Source organism: Cydia amplana, chromosome 5 (assembly GCF_948474715.1).
Source record: "Cydia amplana chromosome 5, ilCydAmpl1.1, whole genome shotgun sequence".
Classification (NCBI taxonomy): domain Eukaryota; kingdom Metazoa; phylum Arthropoda; class Insecta; order Lepidoptera; family Tortricidae; genus Cydia; species Cydia amplana.
In genome coordinates, this window is record NC_086073.1 from 11,601,151 (window position 1) to 11,625,651 (window position 24,501).

The following is a 24,501-nucleotide window of genomic DNA, read 5'->3' on the forward strand; positions in this document are numbered from 1 at the left end:
CACACCGATTCGATATGCTACGTATTCGTATTCGTTGAACCCAATGTTGCCAACTCGGAATTTGAAAAAATGCCAGACGTATGCCTAGATTTGGTCTAGTTTATGCCAGAAATATGCTACTGTATTAAGTAATTTTGTAATGTGCTAAAAACACTATATGCAACTAAAAATGAGGGTCTTCTACATAAATCAAACAATGCTGTTTCTGAAAATTTTATAGAGTCAGACCAAGCTAACTTTGCACTGATTTTGTTAGCTATACATTTCTTTGAAACGTGCGTTCATAGTGGCTCCCCACACTTTGCGGCTGTTGATGCAGAGAAGGCATAGTCCGATTCTCTCGATTTAATTGTGACAAGAATGGCATATATTGGAAAATTTGGAAACAATTTAAGACAAGCCTTTGTGCTGTCCAATTAATGTGATGTGGCTAATGTAAAATAGACACAACAAAAAATATAGTTACACTCTGGCTGGCACACTCAATTTTCTTCGGGAATTCAACTTTCGCCTCAACATTTCTTATGCCGGAACCGGAGATGTTGCGGATGCAGATTTTTTGACATCCGCGGATGCGGATGTCAAGATTAGGTACTTAGAAAACGTCAAATATTACATTTTTAGTATTATTTCATTTAAAAAAAAACGAAAAGTTTAGTATTTGAGCAAGAATATAGGTGCGTTATATTTAAAAACAGTAACTTGGCCGACTTTTCTGGATCTAGACGATTTCGTTATAGGTAATGACCAAATTACCTAGCACTTACGCCGCCGCTAAGACGTTCCTGTACCGACTTGTTTGACATCCGCATCGATTTTATGCGGAAGTTCCGCGGTTGCGGATGCGGATGATCGCAACATCCCTGATCAGTACTCTCGTCTATTACCGAGGTAGTCTGTTACCGCTTATAAAATCCTCGTATGTATAAAATTTCCTTTGACGGTTGTGCCATGGATTACACTGCCAAGTAGGCATCAAACTTGGCTTAGGGACACAATTCACTAATTATGCTAAAATATGTGCCAGATGCTAAATGGAAATTTTTGATGCCGAAGAGTGTGAAAATATGCCAGATCTGGCATCAATTATGCCAAGTTGGCAACACTCGTAGAACCCCACTTCTGTCTCACCATGTGTGTACCTATGTATAGTACATAGAAGGTAGGATCCTATAGAAGTGGTATACGCGTGCCTCCGTAAGGGACACACTCGTGCGCGAAACTTAAGTAGAGTGGCGAGACAATTTTTCGCCAGTCTGATGAAATTGTCCGATCAAATCAGGACGTGCGGCTCCTAGTGAGTATTATATTCTTTGACGTGCGGACGCAAACGCCAATTTGGCTCGCCGAATTCAACCACCGATTACGCCGATTATGACCGATAAAATGGGGTGCGGACGCAAGAATACCAATTAATTTGTGACGCCAGTATTTTCGCGTGCGGTGCGATAGTGTGTTATGGCTTTAACTTCGCTGTCACTAGCAACACTAGTCATGTCAATGAAGTGTCAGTCCGAAATATTTTGACTTTTGAGTTCCCTTCATTCGTCCCATCTATGGTCTACGTCTTACCCACAGACTTGTCATTTTCGCTATTCTATGTTCTTACTCTTATTACCATCTACCACTTCTTGTTTTTGCTTGAAGATTTCGGAAAAGTGTTTATATTTAGTTAATACAATACTTATGTATGTAGGGGACTCCCAATAAGTGTGTTTTTTATAAATATCGAGATGTTTAGAGTAGTTGAAAATGTGTTGTTATATCGTTTTGCTTGCCAATGTGTTCAAATTAAGCATTTTAGCAGTTTAATACAAACAAGATATAAGGTGCCTAATGACTGTGATACAGAACCAAGTGCTTTAGAAAAGGCGTCACAAGATTTGTCTGAATTAACTCCATACTATCCAAAGTCTTTTAACCTAGCCGGATATGTAAATAGTTCTGAAACATTGCAGAAATTAATTCAATTAAATGTCAATCTAAGCAAAATTGAAAAAAAACCTCACCTAGCAGAAAAGCTTCTTAAATTAGACTTTGATAGAAATATCAAAGGACACCTTTTATTCCTTAAAGATTTTATTGATTTCGAAGAGCTCGGCAGCTTTATTACAAAGAATTCACTTATTCTTAGTGAGCCTTTAGAAGACCTTAAAATAAGGATAAATTACTTACAATCCAAATGTTTTTCGGAGGATCAAATAAAGCAAATTATCACAAGAAACCCATTTTGGCTTATGTTCACGTAAGTACTAGTATTTTTTACTGTAAATTTAAAAATATATTTAGCTTATTACGAGATTGTTCAATTAGTTTTTAGAAAACATGATTTAAAAGATGTTTCATGGATTTTTACAGGACAACGAGAATAGACAGAAGATTAGGGTTTTTTCAAGACCAATTTTTATTACATGGAAAGGAAGTGAGATTAGTGGCATCCAAGCAGCCAAAACTAATTACCTATAGTCTTCACAATGTTAGGACTAATAAGTTTGCCTTGAAAGAGGAGATGGGTTTTGAACAACATGAACTCAAGCAGTTACTTTTAAAGAAACCAAGGCTTTATATGATCAGTAAGTATAAAACCTCTACCAAATTTTTGGCTTTAATATATTAAACTTAACCATTATTAAGCCGTCATATGCCGGAGCGCGGATCCGCGTACGAGGAAAATATTAGAAAAAAATAATCATGGCACACGAGAGGTTAAATCACTCTTCTCATCCATTAGTTATTGAGTTATAGACTTTTAACATATTTATTGTTTCAGGTCAGAAGACACTTCTAGAAAGATTTAATTACATACACAACACAATGCAAATATCTCACCAAAGGATATTGGAAGAACCAGCGGTACTGTTAAGTAGGAACTTCAGAATCAAGCAGCGCCATCTATTCTTACAGAAACTTGGAAGAGCTCAGTATGACCCAAAAAAAGAAAACTATGTTCCAATTATAAAACTGGTTGAAGGTTCCGATACAGAGTTTTGTAAACAGTATGCAAAATGCAATATTTTAGATTATAATTTATTTCTTAAAACATTATAAAATACACAGTTTAACCAGTTTTCCCTAGTAATATCTTGTTTTGAAATGCATTTACTGAATGGTACAAAAGTGTATCAAATATTCCTGCCACAGTAAACACTCCTCCAACTATTGCACAGATGTTAGTTGCAAAATGACCAATAGACCTGAAAGAAACAAACATTGTATTACATTAACTGTCATATAAATAAAACTATTAAATATGCAATAACAATCTGATGTATTAATCACCTTTCTTTTTCTGTATATTTGACCATCAATGGTGACAGTTCATAAGTGAAAAATGCCCCCGGCATTCCAGATTCTGAATGCACTTGACTAGACTTCTGGTGTCTAGTCACTGAAAACTGATTGGTGTACAAAACTGTACCATCTAATTTTACATACACTGTTGGAACAATTTTTATGTAATATTGGAACATCACAGCACCTGTAACAAAATTACACCTTGTATAGTCTGTCCGTTTTTCTAAGATTAAGTACGCCATTGTAAATGTCTGGCGAACTTGATCTTAGAAATCGGACAGACTATACTACTTAAAGGCTTATTACATCTACAGGCCCCAGTACACAATGGCCCATAATGATCCACCACAAGCCATCGCTGTGTAAGAGTAATGGCAACGGTTTACAATGGCGGACGATTGGCCATCGTGGCGCGCAATCGGGAAGTTGTCGGTTTTATTGGCACACTTCAAAGGAATTTAAGGAATCGTGGCGTCGCGAGCCTGTGGTGTTCACACAGTCGTCACAGTCATTTCAGTGCCACACGTTTGATGTGGATTGTTAGCATCCACCACAGTCTTTTGCGCCATTTTTGACCGAGCGTTAGCTAAGGTCTCCGTTTTTTCGGGCAAAATACTTTCGTACGTCCGTATGTTCTCTACAGGTCGCATTCTCAGCCGATTCTCGTTAAATTTTGTGAGCAGGTTCAATGATTAAACAGAATTCTTTTGTCGATTCCGTTTTTGGAAAATTTTGATAATGGCAGAGCCATAAATGCATTCAGTTTGAAGTTATGCTCGCGAGGTCTACGGCTCACATAGCCACTAGTTAATTACTTTGATGCGCACACTTTTATAGTACCTAGTTGTAAGCAGTACACAAATAAATAACCGCGGCCGTAATTACTTTCACGTCTATCGCAAATGTTTCACCAGGCAGCAATGAGCAATGGTTCATCATTGTGCGACCACGTACGTGATGATGGCCTACAGTTGCGCATTGCCAAGCATGGCCCACCACTGGCCACTGTGTACTGAGGCCTTACCATTTCGTCGGATATTTTCTGTTGAGAGTGTTGAGAGATACAGAGAAAAGTATACATTATTTCCCTAGTTGTCTCGGTCCGATGATAAACACATTACCCTCCTTTGCGTAATTTCTGACACCTATTAAATAGTAGTGTCCGACCGAAACATGTTTTTTTGCCGAAACCGAAACCGAATGTTCGGCTTTGGGTCTAGTTTCGGCCGAAACCGAAACTTTTGAAGACTTGTTAAAATCGTTAAAATAATGTCATAAAACCGCTTTTAAACTTATATTAAGGGGCTGTCAACACCCAATGTCCTTGAAATTTATGTTACTTAAAGGGGCTCCGCCACGCTAATGACCTTCGATCTGAATCCCTTAGTTTTCTTATGTTTTTTGTAGCTTGTCATATTAACAGCAACGGCTTTAAGCAATATAGTATTCCATATTTACGTCAAAGTTCATTGTCTTCGAGATATTTGGCATCAAAGTTGAACATTAAGGCCAAAAAACTGGTTTTCTGGCCATAACTTTTGTGTTAATTCGTTTAAAATAAAACTAGCCACGTTTTACGATACGTCAAAGACGAACCCAAATATGTAGATTTCGTATAAGTACCTATAATATCCTTCACAGCAATCTAGATACGAAAAAAAGTGTTCTTTTAGACAATGTTTAAAAAAATGATAAAATGGTATTAATTTCTTTCAAAATCCGGTAGACAATAATGGAGATAAAGAGATTGAAGAACCGATAGCAGTTTGTCTTATAAAAATCTATCTGTAGTGCAAAAGTAGGAGATACGATTCAAAACTTGTCAAAAATCGATGAAAACCGCAGGTAGCTCCTTTTAAGAAAAACGATTTGATTTAGTAAAGCATAAAATATATTTTTCACCTCAGCCGCTCGAACAAGGGTACTTTGCTACTTAAAAACAGTGAGCAAAATCGCATTTTGCTCACTGAGTGAGACAAAATGAGCACCGCCAGAAAGGCGATCTACTTCTCCTCCAACACGCTACGGTCGGCGGTCAGAGAGTGGGACGCCAGTCCGCTGCACGAGCGATGGAGGGCCTACCACAAGCCTGTCGTATCGGGGTCGGGGTGACCCGAAACTCAGGTCCTTAGTAATTAATTTTTGTGTTTGTGTACGTCTTAATTTCATTTAATCATATTATATTTTATTATGTTATTAGTTTTAAATATGTTAGATATTTTAATCACATATGGAATATTTCTGGAATAAATTAATTTCATTCATTCATTCAAATTGCGATTTTGCTCACTGTTTTTAAGTAGCAAAGTACCCTTGTTCGAGCTGCTGGGGTGAAAACTTAATTGTTGGTATATCTTAAGAAAACATGAGTGAATAGAGGTAAGTGATGAAGAAGGAATACATTTTTCGGGTTCTCTAATTATGTTCTCACTGCTGAGGTGAAAAGTTTTGTGAACTACACGAGATCAAAGTTATTTACATCTCGTGCGCTTTTGAGTCCCTTACTACGCTCAAGATTCTAAATTACTATAGAATCTTTCGCTTGCACGGGACTCAAAATAAGCACTCGAAGAAATATCAAACTTTGATCTCTTGTTGTACAAATAACTATATACCTATGTTAATATTTATTATATTTAAAGACCGTGGCCGCACTCGATACATGATTGAACGACATCGGCTCGATAGAAAATAATTGCAAAGATTGGTCTTAAAATCACCATTAAACGGTTCTAATGTCTTTATTTCTTGGGATTAGTTGTCAAGTGGACCCCATGCTCCCATGAGCCGTGGCCAAAATGCTGGGATAACGCGAGGAAGATGATGAGTTTTCTTATTATTCCCTTGCCCAGGCCCAGTAACATGCGACAGTGCTATCCTCGAAGACTGCGTCGACCGTTCAGTGGCCCCATCATTATTGGAATTGTGTTTAATAATAAACCGATTAATTTCTGTATACATAAATCAGTATATGTATTAATATTGTTGTCCTACTTGTTCCACAACTTTTAGTGTTTGGTCTTTTGGTCTTTGGAACAAGTAGGACAACAGTTCCACAACTGTTGGTCTTTGTCACATAGTTTAGTTTCATAGAACGAAGTACCATTGCGTATGTTTCGACCCGGCCGAAAGGTTCGGCCGTTTTTTGGCCGAAACCGAAACTACGGCCGAAACTGGCCGAAACCGAACCTTCGGTCGGACACTATTAAATAGCCCCCTCCAGACTATTTGCGTGAATCGCAGCGCTACTTCGCGGAGAAGGCACAAGAGAGATGAAACCGAAGAATGTGCGTAGAAGTTAGACCAAGATAAGTCTGCAACGATTTTGATAGCACACCCAGTGCATATGTACTAGTTTATCAAAGGACTGTCTCATTTCAAACATAGACAGAGAACCATGCTATCTTCGTCTTACACTAGTACTAGCACCCGAAAGAAAAGGATGAGTATAGTTTTTTTTGTTCTTATTTGCTTACAATTTGGTTTAACTACAGCTTGGCAAAAAAACCGGCCAAGTGCGAGTCGGACTCGCGCACGGAGGGTTCCGCACCATCAACAAAAAATAGAGCAAAACAAGCAAAAAAACGGTCACCCATCCAAGTACTTGTTGGAAAATCAATGGCACACTTTATTAATTGACATGCACATGTATGGGTGTCTTTATTATAATATTGACTCTGGCAACCTATGCCCTGTCATTCCTTCTCTTTGCTTTCACGGATCGAACTGTTAACATCTCATTAGATATGCATTAGATTTATCATACAATATCTTAAGTTATAATGTAATTACTGACGACTTAAACATTTGTGGATTTTGAAAATACATTGATTGTTTAAAGGACGAAGTAGTTTTGTTCGCTATCGCGCCACTTCCTTCTGCTGTGTTAGCAACCCAGAATCACGCCCTGCTAACAGTACTGACCCCCCCGACGTTGCTTAACTTCGGTCAAAAATCACGTTTGTTGTATGGGAGCCCCACTTAAATCTTTATTTTATTCTGTTTTTAGTATTTGTTGTTATAGCGGCAACAGAAATACATTATCTGTGAAAATTTCAACTATCTAGTTATTACGGTTCGTGAGATACAGCCTGGTGACAGACGGACGGACAGCGGAGTCTTAGTAATAGGGTCCCGTTTTTACCCTTTGGGTACAGAACCCTAAAAAGAGTAGAAATTAAAAAGTGGCAACACTGTAGTGTCGTCCCTTTCAAACCGATTTATATACTTGGTCAACCAGATCTTGACAGTAGAAAAAGGCGGCAAATTTGAAAAATGTAGGCGCAAAGGGATAGCGACCCATAGAAAATTTGAATTTCGCGTCTTTTTTTACTGACAAGATTTGGTTGACCAGCTATATAATACGCGGATTAGACTCTCGCGCGAGCCACGAGACAAGCCGCGAGCCGCGCCACGAGACGCGAGTCCACCGCTTACACTCGCGTTCGGCTTGTCATTCGGTTATAAACCTTATGCCGTGCCGTTAGTGTTTAAATTACATTAGCTCGACGAGCTTGCGAGCCACGAGACGAGCCGCGAGCCCACCGCTTACACTCGCGTCTCGTGGCGCGGCACGCGCGAGAGTCTAATCCGGCTAATCCGCCTATAAGAAAACGGGACGACACTACAGTGTTGCCACTTTTTATTTTCTACTCTTTTTTGCCAAGCTGTATATTTATATAGTTTGTCAAAGGACTGTCTTATTTCAAACATAGACAAGACAGAGATAATCATACTATGTCTTACACTAGTACTAGCACCCAAAAGAATAGGATGAGTATAGTTTTTCTGGTTCTTATTTATTGACAAATTGGTTTGACCAACTATTCGTCATTATTTTTTTAGTTGGCAACACAAATGTGGCATGTAAAAAAATCCGCTGTCACCTCACCTGTCAGTCACTTGTCATTGTCAAATGAATTGATTAGGAATTCATTATAAAAAATAGCTTATTTTATTTCTGAATAAAACTGATATTTGATATTCCGGCGTATAAAACTCATTAACGATGCCTGCTGTACCCGGGGGTATGTACGGACACCAAGGGCCTTCTTGTTTCGACAAAATGAAAATGGGTTTCATGATCGGATTTTGCGTTGGTATGGCTAGCGGCGGACTCTTTGGTGGATTTACGGCGTTAAGGTTAGAAGTTTGTATTTATTTACACAAATTACACAATTCTCCGTTACACCTTTAACTATTTGCAGTTACAATCGATTTCTGAACATACTTGAAAATGGTATGTTCCGTATTCCTGATGATTATTTTACTTTTGTAGGTATGGTGCAAGAGGGCGAGAATTAGTGCACTCAGTGGGAAAAGTAATGCTGCAAGGAGGTGGAACATTTGGTACATTTATGGCAATTGGAACTGGAATTCGTTGTTGATCCGGAGAACACCTAGTGTATTGTAGTTTATTGTTAAATTTGTTTTAATACATAACTAGAATAAGACTCCTTTTTTATTGATTTGAACTCTTGGATTTTTAGAGTGACTTATAATCATCACATAGAAACTTTTCTGGCAGAACCTTGTGATCTTATGTTATCTATACTGTCTAAGCAGGGCTGGATCTAGGGTAGAGCGATTGGAGCGGCCGCTCTAGGCGCCGGATGGCAAGGGGGGCGCCAAAATGGCAAACGACAAACAAAAAGTTTTAAAAGACGCGAGTGTGGCGAGGGGAGTGGAAAATACGCTTGAAACTTCAATGAAGGGCGCCAAAACTCGATTTCGCTCTACCCTGGTCAAGGGCTCAGGCTGGCACTGTGTCTAAGTATGGTATTTTGATGCAACATGTTATGTTGAATTTAATTAACAGCAATATAAGCAATTTATTAATGTTTAACATACTATAAGAATAGAATGAATATATATAAATGTTAAAAGTTTTGCTTTCTTTAATTTAAAGTAGTGGAATCAAATAAAAGGTTCCTGCCAGATTTCATATTTTACAAAGCCTATAATCTTGCTGCAATTTTGAAGATACCTAATAGTAACAATCAAATTGGATTCTACTATTTTAGGTGCATGAAGTATCAATATTGATACTGAAACAAGACAAATGCCAACCAAGTTCTCTTGAAATTAGAGGTTTGTTATGATGGTTGCTTTACTTACTTCATGCCTCTAAGGATTAACACATTCACTACCAGGAACCCACCTGGTGGGCGCTCGTAAACTTTGCTCAGATGCCGGACAACCCGCTGGGCGGGTTGTTTTATACACAGCTATAGACAACCGGTTTCTGGAGTAGTGCGCCGTTTTTGGTCTGGTAGTGAATGTGTTAAAGAGAACAAAGAGATAAATAACTGTTCTCCAGTATAATATGATGCAGGTAAAACTTTTATCAATAGTAACAGATGCACTAAAATAATTAGCAATTGATTATTAGAAACTTTCTTGTAGTAAAGAAAGACTTCGGTAACAATGTATCTGAGGGTGAGGGGCTTTGACATTAGTGTGTCAATTTACACTTGCCTATGTAAACTATGTATAGTCACTAGGTACCTAGGTACAAAAAGTACTCTATGAAAAAATCATTTAGTTTTTCTAAATAAATGCATCATATTCATGACATGTTCGAACAGAGACTGTGGTGGCTAGAAAACAGATAAATATTTTAAGCCAAACTACTAGGACTTTGACTAGTTTAAAATCTTTTTTTATTGTGTTGGATCTCTATCACTAGTGATTACAATTCATATGCTTACCTTCCTTTGCCAAACCTATGACACCATCTAATGGGGCAGTATTAGCACTTTTAATATCTGTTCCAAAAGACAGATGTTCAATGATGTGGGTTGTATTGAATACTGAAGAAGAATATGGTTGTACATCATGGACATGGACATGATTGATTGTGAAACTTTTTCCTGGAGCTATGTGGAAACTCCCACCAACCTAGAAAAGAAAAGAAAAATATATAAAATGCGGTAGGTATTTCAGATAGACATAACATAAAGTATATTGACAGTTGTGGGCGTGCATTTTATTACATAGTAAAATCTTGCTCACACTGGTGCGGTATGCAGATACGTCATACGTATGAGTCTGATAGCCGCACAATGAGGAGGATAAACACGCAAAGCTTGACGCAGATGGCGCTGCAATAGTTTAAAAACATGTTTTTAGAAATGCCAAATCTAAAGAAACAAACTATGTCTTTGGTTCCAAGACAGATGGAACCATTATAATCTATGGGTTTTTATCTCATTGCAAAATATATAGGCATTATTTTACAGTGCTAAGATTGAAAACATACCCTGTTTACTTCCATGTAGCCATAAATCTGACATCCTTCTTTAAGAGCCATATTGGTTTTTTCAACAGATTCATCATCTTTACATTGCTCAATAGTAGATAAATCAGGCAAAGCCCATCTTCTTAACTTATATGCTTCTTTAACATCATCACAGGTGTTGCAGCATCTGCAAATCGATGTTTTAATGAGCTTGAGCTGACAGTCAATGTCAAAACAGAATAAAGCTTTGTATTTTTGTAATGCACTAAATTAGTCTTATGCTCATATGGATACATAATACATACATACATACCTGCGTGAAAATACTAACCATTCAAAATTAGATCAATATTAAGATAAAGTCAAGAGTACATCATAAAACATGGATATACAATACAACCATGGAGGACAAAATAAAGATAGGTAATGCTGATATTCTGTAGTGGGGATGTTCCAACTGTTAAGAGGAAAATGGACAACCACTTCTAATTTTTACATGACTGCCCAAAAAAAGAAGTGTATTGTCTTCTCTGGACTGGGATATATATAGACATTATGGAAAATATTTTTATTTTATACAATTTGATGTATTTAACAATAGCTATATATACAACAATAGACATATTTGATTTTTTAATTATTATAAAAGTTTAGAAAAAAAAGTGATAACCTATATTTTTGGAAGCTCCTAACTTTTAAAATAATTAAATAACCAAAAAAAGCAAAACAAAGGGACATAGCTGTAGTTAATATACATCAAATTGTGTAGAAAGGAAAATGGGGACTATGTTTGTATGGAAAAGTGGTTGCCCACTTTCGTCTTAAAATATTATTTGCATCTAATTTCATTAACTGTCTTGGGATAAAAGGAGATGACCTCAGATCAGACATGTTGGTTATTATATGCTTTGACTCGAGGTAAATAGTTACATACTGATTTTCCTTTAATGCAGCTCCATAGCAACTTCCACATGTGACTATGGCCACTTCCGAGGCATTTTTCTTTACCTGGAAAAAATATACAAACACATAGGAACCTATTCAATCATTGTTGCTGAGTGTAGTTCTATCTAGGTACCCTGGTAGGTAGTTTGCTAGAGTTTCAGATAATCCTAGAATTAATAATATACCTCTGATACAGGCTTTTGGCAAAAGCTTATTTTAAATTGATTGTCATTAAGGCACTATAGCAATAAAATAGACACAAAAATAACTAAATTAAAGACATAAAAGCCTAAACTTATTAATTTGATTAAAATCTATTCTTGTGTTGCTGTTATTCAGTTAAAAGCCAATTTTCAAAATTATCACACAGCACATTCAAAATACGCACAGCACTTGTGGAAGATATGAATTCTTCTTTCTGTGGCTCTTCTATGGGTGTTCCGTTTAAATCTAGTCTTCTCTTATGTATGTTGTGATCCATCTGCAGGTGTTGCTCACCAGAAGAATCCATTGCATCCAGAACTAAATCTAAAATGTGTGTTTTAAAGATGTTAAATAATAAAGTTGTTTTTGGAGCTGCAATAAGATGCATCCCAAGTGTTGTAGCAGTCAAATGTAAGTGCTACCATCTTAAGTTTCTGATTTTAATGATATTCAGTATTCAGTCATTGATTACCTTCATAGGTCAGAACTCAGAATAACAACAAAAAATTGCTTTGCTTACTTAAACATTATCTTGGCCATATCTGGCTTTCCCAAATTTTATTTTATACATTAGGACCTATGCTAGCAGTACCAGACAAGTTAATTATTAACACAGAAACATATCCCTGCCAGGCACAGATAAGTGTTTTCATATAAATCATTCTAATTTATCCCGGCCTCATGTATGGCAGCATGGGGAGGGGACAAATGGGAAAACACCACATTTTGTGCTCCTTCTGGATGGGACACTATTAGGATGACATCAAATGTGTTAACAGAGATAGGTCTTAGAGAGAGCTTTTGGGTGATTGTATGCTTATTGATTTACTCGCACAATGTGAGTAGATTTTAAGTTTTAAGGAAAATACATCAATGTCATTTTAAAATAAATCAATGTATACTTACAGCTGCATGAAATGGAGGGAACAACAATATCCAAGTTGATTCTCAACTTATGGCCTCTTGAGGTATCTACGAACAGCTCTTCCGACACATTTGGGGACATGTACGTGTGCAACTCGGACAGGAAGAGAAGAATCATTACAAGAGCGCCGGTAACAGTTACTACAAAGAAAAACCACGTCACTTAATCGAAGGTAAGTTATAAATTAAAATTGTGTAAATTATTTATACAATTACTTGCGGCTCCCGTTGCAGTTTTGACTCTGAAGTCTTCTAATGTTTTTGCGTAAGCATCAAGTTGTTTAAATCTATCAATTAGCGGTGTAGACATTTTAGACGTGTTATTTACGCCTGTGTCTAAACATATATTTTATTAACGATCACTTAATTTTATTATTGTGTAGAGGTGTTATGAGAATCATACAGTTCTTTTAACTGAATGTGAATTATACATTCGAAAACAATAACTATTGGTACTAGCTCCAAAAGTTAGTATTATCACAAAACAGTCAAAACACCTCACTGTCACTATCACTATGGCATCATGGCATCATGGTATGGTGTCAGTGTCACTTTATCCGGCTGTCAACCAGAATGACAACAATGACAGCTAACTTTTTTTAAAAATATTTATTACGAGCATTGGCAACTTGGCCATCAGCTCAAACATATAGTTGTTCAAACCAAATTGTCAGTCAGTAAGAACCAGGAAAACTATACTCATACTTTTCTTTTGGGCGCTAGTACTAGTGTAAGACAAAGATAGTATGATTCTCTCTGTCTATGTTTGAAATGAGACAGTCCTTTGCCAAACTATATTTGGTCAAGCAGCTGAAGCAGCTATATAATTAATTATAGCTGGTCAACCAAATCTTGTCAGTAAAAAAAGGCGCGAAATTCAAATTTTTTATGGGACGATATCCCTTCGTACCTACATTTTTTAAATTTGCCACCTTTTTCTACTGTCAAGATCTGGTTGACCGGAAGGCGCGAAGACAACACAAGACTTTTTCTACAGACAAGATTTGGTTGACTAGCTAAAGCTGGTCAAGCAGATCTTGTTAGTAGAAAAAGGCGGCAAATTTGAAAAATGTAGGCGCGATGGGATATAATCCCATAGAAAATTTGAATTTCGCGTCTTTTTCTACTGACAAGATTTGCTTGACCATCTATATACAGTTCTATATATCAGTAGGTACTGCTACTTGACAATAGATGTAGGATTACCGATAGTTCCGCTACTCGATGCTAGATGTAGACACTGAAATTAATAGTTTTTTGGTACCAAAACTGATGTATGAAGTGAGCAATCTACCTATGTATTTTTTTCTCTATGATTATATTATATACTAGGTACTCTTTGGCTAGGATGCAACTCAATAGCGCTGCTCGCGCGGCTTAAAATTTTACAATGCTAATATTGTGCCTATGTGCGGGACTTTGCGCTCATAACGCACTGTTACTGCCTCTGCACTTATATTAGCACCTTAAATGCTCCAGCTTGTAGTTGTGGTGATCTGCCATCTAACATATAGGGAAGAAGGGTAGGTAATTAAATGTACCAATGTCCAAATTTCCTTTCTTTATTTTTTATGTAGGTAATAAGTAAGCCTAATATTACATATATATTAACGCCCATCCATCCTGGCTGAGGACAGTGTAAGGCAGTGGTTTGACGTCAACTTAGTGCCCACGCAAAAGGCATTCCAAAATCGGATATGAAGTTATCAGTTCTATTCAAATATTATCTTGTGGGTCAGATGTTACAAGTTGAGAGATATAATAAACGATCATAATGTTATCGGCCTTTGACACATTCATAATAAACATGTAATTATTATTAACATTAGGTATTGAGTATTATTTACATTATGTGTACAGTCTTTTAATTTAATTTAAGAGATCACTTCTTAACATTGAAACCTTCTCCCGTAGGATCCAAAATCCACGGGTAGTTGTTCGGGCATTCCATGCAGGTGAACAGGCGCAGTGTCTCTCCTGGCAACTCTCTGGTAGTCAAAGGGCAGGCGTTGGGCAAAGAGCAGAAAGGCTGACCTTTCACATCGCACTTATCTTGCTTCCATTCTTGGAAGTCTCTGAGAGATGATAACTCTGTGGGATTTTGCATCCATTGAATGACTTGAATGAGTGAAGTAAAGTAGACGTCGTTTTTCTCCAGCATTTCTTCAATGAACTTGATCAATTCGTCTCTGAATTCCTTTTTAGATTTAAGCCATGATGCGTGGAAATGCAGACCTAGCGGGGCACGGTTGGTACTGTAGTGGCGGTTGAAATTGTGTCTCAGGAGACGGGCGAACTGTTCACCGGTCTGTATGTTAGAGCAAGAATCGACAACGTGACAACCGGGAAGAGATTCGTCAAAGGTGGGGTCGTCTCTGCGGTCCAACTCGTTCATAACCATTTCCCAAACGGGGTGACTCCTGGATGGGCAATTATGTGCGTTGCCGTTGCACTTGTGCGGCATGCGGAAATACAGTGTGTAGGGCCAGATTGGAACGCGATTAAGAGGAGCAGTGATAGAAGCATCATACACGAAGTATTGGTCAGCCATCATTTCGAATTGCTTGTTGCCTCCGACGCGGAGGTAAGGAGCACGAACACCGATAATGGAAGCATCAGTGATGTTAGCGAAACGCTCAATAATAAGACGTGCGCCAGCCATTTCAGCGAGCCAGTCGTCGTAGCTACCGCTAGTCCAGTATTGAGGGTCATCTTTGTGTGTAAGCGAGAAAACGGAGATTTCGTGTCCCTTACGATGCAACTCTTGAACGGCGGCGTAGTTTGTGTACTTATGTGAGACGAAGAAAGTACCGCGTATTTGGCAGCCATTGGAGTTGTGGCGGTTCCCGTTGAATATTTGTTCGTACAAGTCAATGTTATCAACATTCACGGCTCCGTTGAAGGTAATGGTAATCATCTGAGGAACTTGATTGGGCTCGATTCCGCCAGGAATACGCGTCCCATCAGCTGAGCAGAAACAATCAGGCAGTGTGCACTGATTAGGGTCACAATCGGGCGCTCTGTTGGGATCTACGTCGACAGCTGTGATACAAAGGACAATAATGTTATTTGCTGCATTAACATTAATACATTAAATTGACCATTTTAACAGAGCAGAACACCTAGTGTACTTTTCATTAGATAGCGTGACATGCGTTTGCGTTTGCGTTATGTCTCATTTTGTATGGGAATTTGAACAGCGCGCCAAGCGGGACGTTTTTGAAACTTAAAATCCCATACAAAATGACACTTAACCGTCACGTTTAGAGTACTTATTTACCATGAAAGAGTTGGGTAAACGAGGGAAAATGGCAGACTACTTAGCTGTTAAATTAGCGCTGGCGGTACACCGGGAAATTCAGTAAAATGCTGCAAATGGTGTTAAAGGTATGAAAATTGGTACGATTGATCTTTAGGACATTTGAATCAGTTTGACCCGAAGCACTAACAAAAAAAAAGGAGAGGAGTTATGACGTCATTTTTTTATATACATATAAAAAAATTGTTTAGAAACCTATCGTGTGTGGTATTAAACGAAAGGGCTTTCTGACCCGATTCTAAAAATATATCACATCATTACATTTCAGTCATTTTTTTTTTAAATTATAATAAAAATAATTTTCATAACATAGGTACTAAGTTTAGACTTCTCCAGATACAATACCGTTCAACATTTTTTTGAAAATTATACCTCAAATTATACCTAATATTCTCATATCTAACCATAATAAAGCAATTTTGAAAATATTTACATTTAGTTTTTTTTAATGTTTCAATTTTACAAAATGTGATCTATCAATAAAATATTTAAAAAGGAAGCATTAAATTAATATATAACGATTTTTTTTTCAGAAAGTCGCTTATATCTCGGAATCTATGTCGTAGTAACAATTGACTATGTAAGAATTAACGGAATAAAACTCACCTTTAACGCCCCCCCATTCCCCGAGTTCGCCACCCCCCACTCATCAGAACTTTTTCTTACTTAAAGCTTAGATATAACCAAAGGAACATGTAAACCAAGTTTCAATACTCTTATTTTATCCAAATGACATTATACTCGTATTGAGTAATTCGACAGCGGGGTATTATCACACTTTGTAAAATTGAAAAATTAAAAAAAATACTAAATGTCAATATTTTCAAAATTGCTTTATCAGGATTAGATATGAGGATATTAGGTATAATTTGAGGTATAATTAACAAAAAAATGTTGAATGGTATTATATCTGGAGAAGCCTAAACTTGGTATGTTTTGAAGAATATTTTTAATATAATTAAAATAAAATACTGAAATGTAATGATGTGATATATTTTTAGAATCGGCTCAGAAAGTCCCTTCTTTTAATATCACACACGATAGGTTTCTAAACATTTTTTTAATTATTTCCATACAAAAAAAAGATGACGTCATAACTCCTCTCCTTTTTTTTGTTGGTGCTTCGGGTCAAATCGATTCAAATGTCCTAACGATCAATCGTACCAATTTTCAGACTTTTAACACCATTTGCAGCGTTTTTGGCGAACCACTAGTGCTAAATACATACCTAATAGAAGGAATCAAGGATCAAGAAGTAAATAAGATAATGTTATACGGCGTTATGACATACAGCAGAAAGATATGCCGTTGTGTTAATTTGTTTGCCAATTTCTTTTAATGCTTTTAAATATAGCAAGTTCAGTTTAAAAGTGAGTTTTCTTTTGTATCCACTTCCTACAATAATTTAGTCAATTAACTGTATTGATTATGGATGGAATTCTATAATTGACTAGTACACTACTTACTGCAGGCGTTTTCGTCAGATTCGTCTTTGCAGTCGGGTTTCCCATTGCAGAACAATTCCTTTTCTATACAGTCTCCACTTCCACAGGCCAATTTTCCTTCTGGGCAAATAGGCTCATCGGTTTTTAAGATTGGTAAAATTTTCCTTGGTTCTGAAAATCATAAATCAAAACTTAAATTTGAGCGAAATCTTGACGGTGTGTAAGGGTCTTTTCATGTGAATACGTTAGGTGTTAGGTACCTACGTAGTAGCGGTAGTAGAAGTGGGTAACTACCTAATAACTACATAGGTACCTACTCATATTGTGCAAGTGTAAAATAATTCATTATAAATTGTCTGTGGTGCTCATAATATTGTCGCTATGTGTTTTAAGGATAATATGGGATAAAGTAAGAAAGGGGGAGAGACTTGGCAAAGCATGAAAGTGACCATTGTTTAAAGGTGGGACGTACAGGTTCATTGTGAACAAGAAAATAATAAGTAATAGTCTAATAGGTGAGACATTTTAATGCTTAAGTATTTAAGTCACGAGGAATTTTATTAAGAGGGAAAAGTTGTAAGATGATAATGGTAACATATACTTGTAAGAAAGAAGGATGTTGAAAGAACCTCCTATAGGTGGTAGAGCTTTAGGTATACATATTTATACTATACGTGCTTCGAATATTTTATTTGAGAAATACGTGGCAATTAGGTTGTCCGTTTATGAATAAAGTTGTCAAACATGAAAATCATATTATAAGTATATTATGTATCGAATAGTTATACATTTGAAACAGGCATGCACAATACCATAAGTAATAAAGATTGCTATTTTCTAAGTCGTCTATTTGTTCATAACATTTTATTCATAAAGGGACTCGGATAAAGTGATAGTTATGTACAACGAAGCTAGTAGGTATCTATTAATACTTCAAGCGTGTATCATACATATCAGTGCCAATAAGCTTAAATTAAGTTTAGTGTATCCCATCCATCGGTATTAAAAAGTTCAATGCGAAAACTAGAAAAAGTGGAATTAGGTTGGTAGTTTGGTGAATCTATGAAGAGTACATAATGAAGCTTAAAGCGTGGGGTTAGTGTCAGAAAGATTCTCGTAGGCGAGGTGTGGGGGAGTTGTGTTGCTGTGGTAAGGAGGCACACGCCTGTCGTGTGCGGGGGACTGTTGTCAGATCTACTGGCAAAGTGTTTCAAGTTAGTTTTTTTTTAAATCATTCGTTACTAATCACTTCGCTAGTGTAATTTTTACATTATTATTTTTGTAATTACAAGTTTATGCATCAACATTATCTCATAAGTATTAAACTGACGTAGACAATTTGATTAAGCGGGACTTCTCTTGAATCAACACAGATTATAAAACAGTTAAAACATTATGAGAAATGTTGACACGTGTATAGCGGGTCGGTCCGTCCGGGCCGGCCCTCCATCCGGGGCCTCATGCAGAACACCTAATCTACTGTGCAGCGGTCCTCTACCCAAGCCCGATTGCTCGCTATGTGCCAATAGCATCTGTTTCTGCACTTACTCTCGAGTTTGTCACAGTTGGTCACTTTACCCTTCCAGTCGCAGGTTTGTTTATCGAGATCAAAGGCCAGTCCGGATGGGCAAGTGATCTGTTTAAGACCTGACCTAGTGCACCTGCGTTGACAAGAAATTCGCGATTAAATTCAACATAAATAGCTAGGAAGTGGAAATGCGGAAGGCTACCATGTCTGGCTGCGATGCGTATAATCCGGAATCGACGGGACGGAAGCCTAGCCCTCCGCGAGACCACTTCCTACATTCGTCAGAACTTACTTTCTAATTTGTCACAATTCTTAACATGTGTTTTCCAATCACAGGTTTGGCGGTCGATATCGAAGGCGAGGCCTCCGGGGCAGCGCACCGAGGCGAGCCTGGTGACGCCGTTCTCGCCGCCCTTGTCGCACCTGTACACAGCGAGGCTCTCAGTCCTGGCCGCGTAGCCAACGTGCCAATCGCTTACGCTCCGTAGCGATCGAAACGCAACTGTCACTGTCGCACTAATATAGAAGAGTGATAGAGAGACACGAAGCGATTCGATGGCGAAGCGATAGCGATTGTCCCCTTGGCTAGGCCGCCTGGCACCTTCCGGTGTCACCCCCAATATATCAACTCTAGCGGTTTCGGTGAACGCAGAGGCCCAGTGCGTGGCCCAGGCCAGGTGGGACCCGCCCAGCTCAAGGTAAACGGAATCAAAATCGAAACACTAGAGTTGAAACTATTGAGTGACCCCAGATACCTAGCAGTCATTAAAACAAATAACTATTTACATGTATTAATATTAAAGGTACCTATAAAATTAAGCCTGTATATACTTATACCTATACCCCCTTATTCATAAAACTTTACGGGCCTGATTTAGTGAAATTATGTTTTACCCCTTTTAATGACAGATAAGGACAAACTATTATTAGCTAATTGAGGTTCGTAGCGCGTTTATGAATAAGGGGGATAATATATCTGTATAATATACTGATTCACGAGACGTAAGCAGGACCAACTCTACACAATCAGTAAATGTTAATGGATCGTTGATCATCATATTTAAGTAAAATAATCACACCTTTGTCCGGTTTTTAGTATTTCTATGGTCACCCTACATTACTTAATTAATTAATAAGTACATATAAAACCTCTTTAACCGTTATGACAGCACTTTGATTTATGAAGAAGAGAGGTTGGAAACCTTGATATCACTATAGTATACAATATTTTTTCTACGAGTTATCTAAAATAATATATTTTTTACTATAAAATCTAAATAATTAATGAAAATAGGTAAGTATCTCAGTAGGCCAAAACGTAGTACATAAGACTTAAACGCGTGACTATTTCATGAGCATATGAAATAGTTGCCCGTTTATGTCTTTTATATGGAAGCGCGGCGTCGAGTGATTGGTATTTTTTTAAAGTTGACTACAGCGTATCGAAATGAATATTCTAGTTGAGTTGGGACTGTTGGGAGCCCATACATGAAAAGTACGCAATTATAAACGAAATTGTCACTGTCGCACTAATATGGAAGAGTGATAGAGAGACAAAGCGATTCGATGGTTGGTTGTCGAGTTGAGATGTTGTGTGGTGAGATCGGTGATTTTCACCTTAGCTAGGCCCCCTGGTACGAAACAGTTGCTTATAATTTAATGAATTCGCAGGGTTGATCCTGCTCACGTTTCTTACTGAATCACACTGTAATGTAGGTACAGTAGTGTGCATTTTCCATAAATTGCATAGTCGCGTTAAAACTGTGAAATATGATCAACAACTCTATGAGAAAAACATAATAATAGCGTAACGTATTTTATGAAAAAAATATTGTATAGATACCTACCTACTTACGTATATATATGTACATTAAGGTCTTTCTCACAAGAGACATTTTTTATATATGTATTTAGGTACGATACGATGGAATGAGTTACTTTTAGTCACTTATTTGTGTGAGTCAGATACACGAACCAATTATATTCATGGCACGATGGTGAGCGTTCCGTTCACAAGCCTGCTATATCAAGGTCTTGCATACTAAAAAGTGCACATAAATAAATCAATACAAGTAGACAAGTGGCTATAAAAAATCTAACAGGAATTCCCACTTTTGACTATAGTTCGTTTTTTCAGGGTTCCGTACCCAAAGGGTGAAAAACGGGACCCTATTACTAAGACTTCGCTGTCCGTTCGTCCGTCCGTCTGTCACCAGGCTGTATCTCATGAACCGCGATAGCTAGACAGTTGAACTTTTCACAAATGATGTATCTCTGTTGCCGCTATAACAACACATACTAAAAATAAATTAAAATATATATATTTAAGGGGGGCTCCCATACAACAAACACGATTTTTTTACTCTATTTTTGGTTGATGGTGCGGAACCCTCCGTGCGCGAGTCCAACTCGCACTTGGCCGGTTTTTTTGCATTAGAAAAAACTTGAAAGAAGGTAAGCGATCTTGACATGTCTTTTAATTGAAAAACGCTTTTTAAAAATCAGTAACTATTACTTATGAAAGCAGAAGAATATAAATGATCGTATTAGATTCATAATAGTTACATATTTGCCGTAACTTATTTTTAAAATGTGTTTTTCAATTAAAAGACACATCAAGATTGTTTACCTTATTTCTAATGCTAAAAAAAACGAACTATAGGGCGGGTAATATGTATAGCTGGTCAACCAAATCTTGACAGTAAAAAAAGGCGCGAAATTCAAATTTTCTATGGGACGATATCCCTTCGCGCCTACATTTTCAAATTTGCCGCCTTTTTCTACTGTCAAGATCTGGTTGACCAAGTATATCTTCCAAATTGCGTAATAAATACTTGCAATTTAATTAATGAGGTAAGTAGGGCTTAATAGCCGTAGTTAATACCCACCGATGATTGAACGCCGGTTTGCTTAGATACCGGCCATGGAAACTCGTTTGGTTACATACTTGTTTTCTCTTCTATGTTTAGAGTTGAAAAACAAGTATGTGTGTGCAAATAATTAATTAACTTTTAAGATTTAAGATAGAACCTAATTAATAAAATATGTAGTAAGGTTGGCCACAGTGCGCCCTGTGCGAGTTGCTTCTTTGTTGAACAGCTTTACTGAAACGCTATTATTAAAGTTGAGCGCCACGTCGCGTCGTTTGACCTGTGCGGAGATAAGTGGAGTCCAGACGAGACAATTTTTCGCCAATCTGATGAAATTGTACGATCGAATCAGGCCGTGCGGACACATAAATGGCAATTTTCGAAGTTAGTATCTATGGAATGCAAATTGGTGATTAAATTTGTGTACGTGTTGACGCTAGATTAGATTGGCGCCAATTATTTTCCTGATTAAATCGGTCGATTTGCCCAGCTCGTCTGGGGGCCGATTTTTGAATTTCGATCGCTCGATTTCGCCACTCGAAATTCTGTGGAAAACGGCGAAATGATAATTTTTGAAATACGAGGCATAGAAATTGGGAATCTAGTGGTATTGACCACTCGATTTCAATTCTATTAGTAGAATTTAGATGCCTAGCAGTGGAGATATTATTTAACGAAATACATGAAATCGAGCGGTCGAAATTCAAAAATCGGCCCCCTGCACTCTACTATATATGGTGTGATTGGTGTCGGCCTGACCTGACGACATCGCGGCAGTCGCCCTCGACGGTGAGCCGGAAGTATTCGTCGGCGGGGCGGCCGTCGCACAGCTGCTCGGCTGTCGCATCGTCCGCCGGGTTGTCTTCCTCCTGTCGCTTCACACGCTCGCCGCTAACTGCAACCAACACACATATGAGAAAACTTTTGTTTTTACCATGGTGCAATAAACGATTGGTTGATTGAAAAACGTTATATTCACGTGTTCCCGGCTAACATCTCCCCAAAAATTATTCAGCTACGTATAATATAAATTTCTGCTAATCTTACATACTGTATATGATGTGTCGATGCGATGTTATACCTATAGTTTTCCTGAATCTTGAACGATGGTACACATATAAGTGATTGCTTACGTACATGATGAAAAAGTATTTAAATATTTATTGCCTACTAAAATATCATAAGTTAAGGCTGCTGAGTCTTTAACGCCTATTAGGTAACGCTACGCAGCTCAGCGCGCGATTACAACACCGCGTGTAAAGGAATGTAGGTACCGTTTCACTGCAGCGTTATGTTGTCGTTACGACTAGTTAAATTTAAACTAGTTTTGAAGGTACTGTTCCTTTGGTAATACAGCCAGCGATGTGAAACGTAAGCATGATAATGAAAGTGGTTCTGTATTCGACTCTGAAGGAAACTATACTTCACGAGCAATTTGTTAACAATCGTGAAATATTTAAGTAAGCCCAAGAATTGCAATTCGATTCCATAAATAAGTTGATATGGTTGTTGAAAGTTGAAACGAAAAGAAATCGAGGTCAGCGCCAGTAACCGGCCACGTAGCGGGTGAACCTACAGTATTCAGTATTTGGCGAACTTTATTATAATACTTTTACTATGCAAAAACTACTAGACAATATCTATAATTTGGTAACTTAGTTAATAGTTAAATATTAAAACGAATCTATTTAAATTAAGCTGAATTTAATTCTTTTTTTATATATAATAAATCCAGTTAGAAATAAATAAGTTTATCAGTTCACTAAACAGGAACAGTACCTATACCCGGGAATGAAATTAATTTAATCTCTATAAAGATAATATTCAATAAATAAAATCTGATAATAACTACAATAATAATTATAACAAAAGGGATATAAATTGTGTAATCACTGATCAATCATAAATTGTGCTATTTTTTTGTACGTATATGTTAGGTTGGTACTCACCGAAGCAAGCAAGCAACAATAGCACGAGGCACAAGTACGCGTGTCGAGCCATGACGCTCGCCGAGGACTGGCCGCCGAGTCGCGCTGTTCGCTCAGGAAAGTGCAAGAGCTCTCCGCTGCCCCTCTTCACCTATTTATATAACCTTAGGCATGAGTCTCTACACTACAGGCTGATAGGCGCAGCCCCGTCCTAGACGCACTGCTACTCCCGGCGATATACGCCCCTGCATGACATGCAAGCTTTAATAAGCAGTCGGAGACGCTACCGTGAACTAAATACTCAGACTCTAATGATTATTACTTTTATTAACGATCTATAGGTACACTTTCTTTCATTTATTACAGACAATGATGAAAATACTATATAATGTACCTACATAGTTACCTAATTAGTTTAAAATTAGGTAATGATTTCATAAGTAACAAAAATTATTCATACGATTTCACAATGACAGCTTTCGATACACTCTATCCACGACCTAATTGATTTTCTACCTAAGTACGATCTTAGGTACAAAATATTTTTTTAGCATTAGGTGTTTTATTTATAAATGCTTATTTATAATTAGGAATTTTATCTACTCATTAAGGGCGTCATACCCGAGTGGTAGGTATACATATATATAGCATGCGACTTTCAAACTTGAGGACGTGACAAGGACCCTGGCTCGTTCGGTTGAGTTTCTCAGAACTTACGTACCTAAGTATACGTAATGTCATTTGATATTTACCAGGGGCACAGGGGTCAAATCGGCATTGGGCTAGGACTGTACTCCAAAACCC

The 24,501-nt window shown here is 37.5% G+C and overlaps 4 protein-coding genes across 5 annotated transcripts; 2 read left to right on the plus strand and 2 right to left on the minus strand.

Moving 5' to 3' along the window:
• The first annotated feature begins 1,720 nt into the window (after positions 1-1,720).
• On the plus strand, positions 1,721-3,067 carry LOC134648055 (transcription termination factor 3, mitochondrial). Its single transcript, XM_063502498.1, has 3 exons — positions 1,721-2,245; positions 2,359-2,573; positions 2,771-3,067. The coding sequence occupies exons 1-3, from the start codon at positions 1,734-1,736 to the stop codon at positions 3,046-3,048; spliced, it is 1,005 nt and encodes a 334-aa protein (XP_063358568.1). The 5' UTR covers positions 1,721-1,733; the 3' UTR covers positions 3,049-3,067.
• On the minus strand, positions 3,014-12,990 carry LOC134648054 (endoplasmic reticulum-Golgi intermediate compartment protein 3). Its single transcript, XM_063502497.1, has 8 exons — positions 12,824-12,990; positions 12,590-12,748; positions 11,868-12,007; positions 11,469-11,542; positions 10,556-10,721; positions 10,005-10,194; positions 3,280-3,478; positions 3,014-3,194 (listed from the first exon to the last, which is right to left on the minus strand). Exons 1-8 carry the CDS (start codon positions 12,915-12,917, stop codon positions 3,059-3,061), a joined length of 1,158 nt encoding a protein of 385 aa, XP_063358567.1. The 5' UTR covers positions 12,918-12,990; the 3' UTR covers positions 3,014-3,058.
• Positions 8,212-8,695, plus strand: LOC134648489 (reactive oxygen species modulator 1). The gene is made up of 2 exons (XM_063503008.1): positions 8,212-8,436; positions 8,573-8,695. Exons 1-2 carry the CDS (start codon positions 8,303-8,305, stop codon positions 8,679-8,681), a joined length of 243 nt encoding a protein of 80 aa, XP_063359078.1. The 5' UTR covers positions 8,212-8,302; the 3' UTR covers positions 8,682-8,695.
• Positions 12,991-14,153: 1,163 nt separating the features above from the next.
• On the minus strand, positions 14,154-23,908 carry LOC134648039 (chitin deacetylase 1). Of its 2 annotated transcripts, none has more exons than XM_063502473.1 (5): positions 23,719-23,908; positions 22,529-22,664; positions 19,192-19,322; positions 17,393-17,542; positions 14,154-15,649 (listed from the first exon to the last, which is right to left on the minus strand). In XM_063502473.1, exons 1-5 carry the CDS (start codon positions 23,768-23,770, stop codon positions 14,490-14,492), a joined length of 1,629 nt encoding a protein of 542 aa, XP_063358543.1. In that variant the 5' UTR covers positions 23,771-23,908; the 3' UTR covers positions 14,154-14,489. The 2 variants fall into 2 exon arrangements, with proteins under 2 accessions (XP_063358543.1, XP_063358544.1); XM_063502474.1 differs by lacking the exon at positions 19,192-19,322 and adding an exon at positions 18,920-19,032 and having other exon boundaries at positions 23,719-23,907.
• Positions 23,909-24,501: the final 593 nt, after the last annotated feature.

Coding starts and splice junctions, on each gene's coding strand:
- LOC134648039 (XM_063502473.1), bottom strand. CDS start 23,770: ATGGCTCGACACGCGTACTTGTGCCTCGTGCTATTGTTGCTTGCTTGC. Junction 22,665..23,718: donor ATTGTTGCTTGCTTGCTTCG/GTGAGTACCAAC, acceptor TGTTGGTTGCAG/TTAGCGGCGAGCGTGTGAAG. Junction 15,650..17,392: donor ATCTGACGAAAACGCCTGCA/GTAAGTAGTGTA, acceptor TTTGTATCACAG/CTGTCGACGTAGATCCCAAC.
- LOC134648055 (XM_063502498.1), top strand. CDS start 1,734: ATGTTTAGAGTAGTTGAAAATGTGTTGTTATATCGTTTTGCTTGCCAA. Junction 2,246..2,358: donor CCATTTTGGCTTATGTTCAC/GTAAGTACTAGT, acceptor GGATTTTTACAG/GACAACGAGAATAGACAGAA. Junction 2,574..2,770: donor ACCAAGGCTTTATATGATCA/GTAAGTATAAAA, acceptor TTATTGTTTCAG/GTCAGAAGACACTTCTAGAA.
- LOC134648489 (XM_063503008.1), top strand. CDS start 8,303: ATGCCTGCTGTACCCGGGGGTATGTACGGACACCAAGGGCCTTCTTGT. Junction 8,437..8,572: donor GGTGGATTTACGGCGTTAAG/GTTAGAAGTTTG, acceptor TTACTTTTGTAG/GTATGGTGCAAGAGGGCGAG.
- LOC134648054 (XM_063502497.1), bottom strand. CDS start 12,917: ATGTCTACACCGCTAATTGATAGATTTAAACAACTTGATGCTTACGCA. Junction 12,008..12,589: donor TCCCTCCATTTCATGCAGCT/GTAAGTATACAT, acceptor CACACATTTTAG/ATTTAGTTCTGGATGCAATG. Junction 10,722..11,468: donor GCTGCATTAAAGGAAAATCA/GTATGTAACTAT, acceptor ATCGATTTGCAG/ATGCTGCAACACCTGTGATG.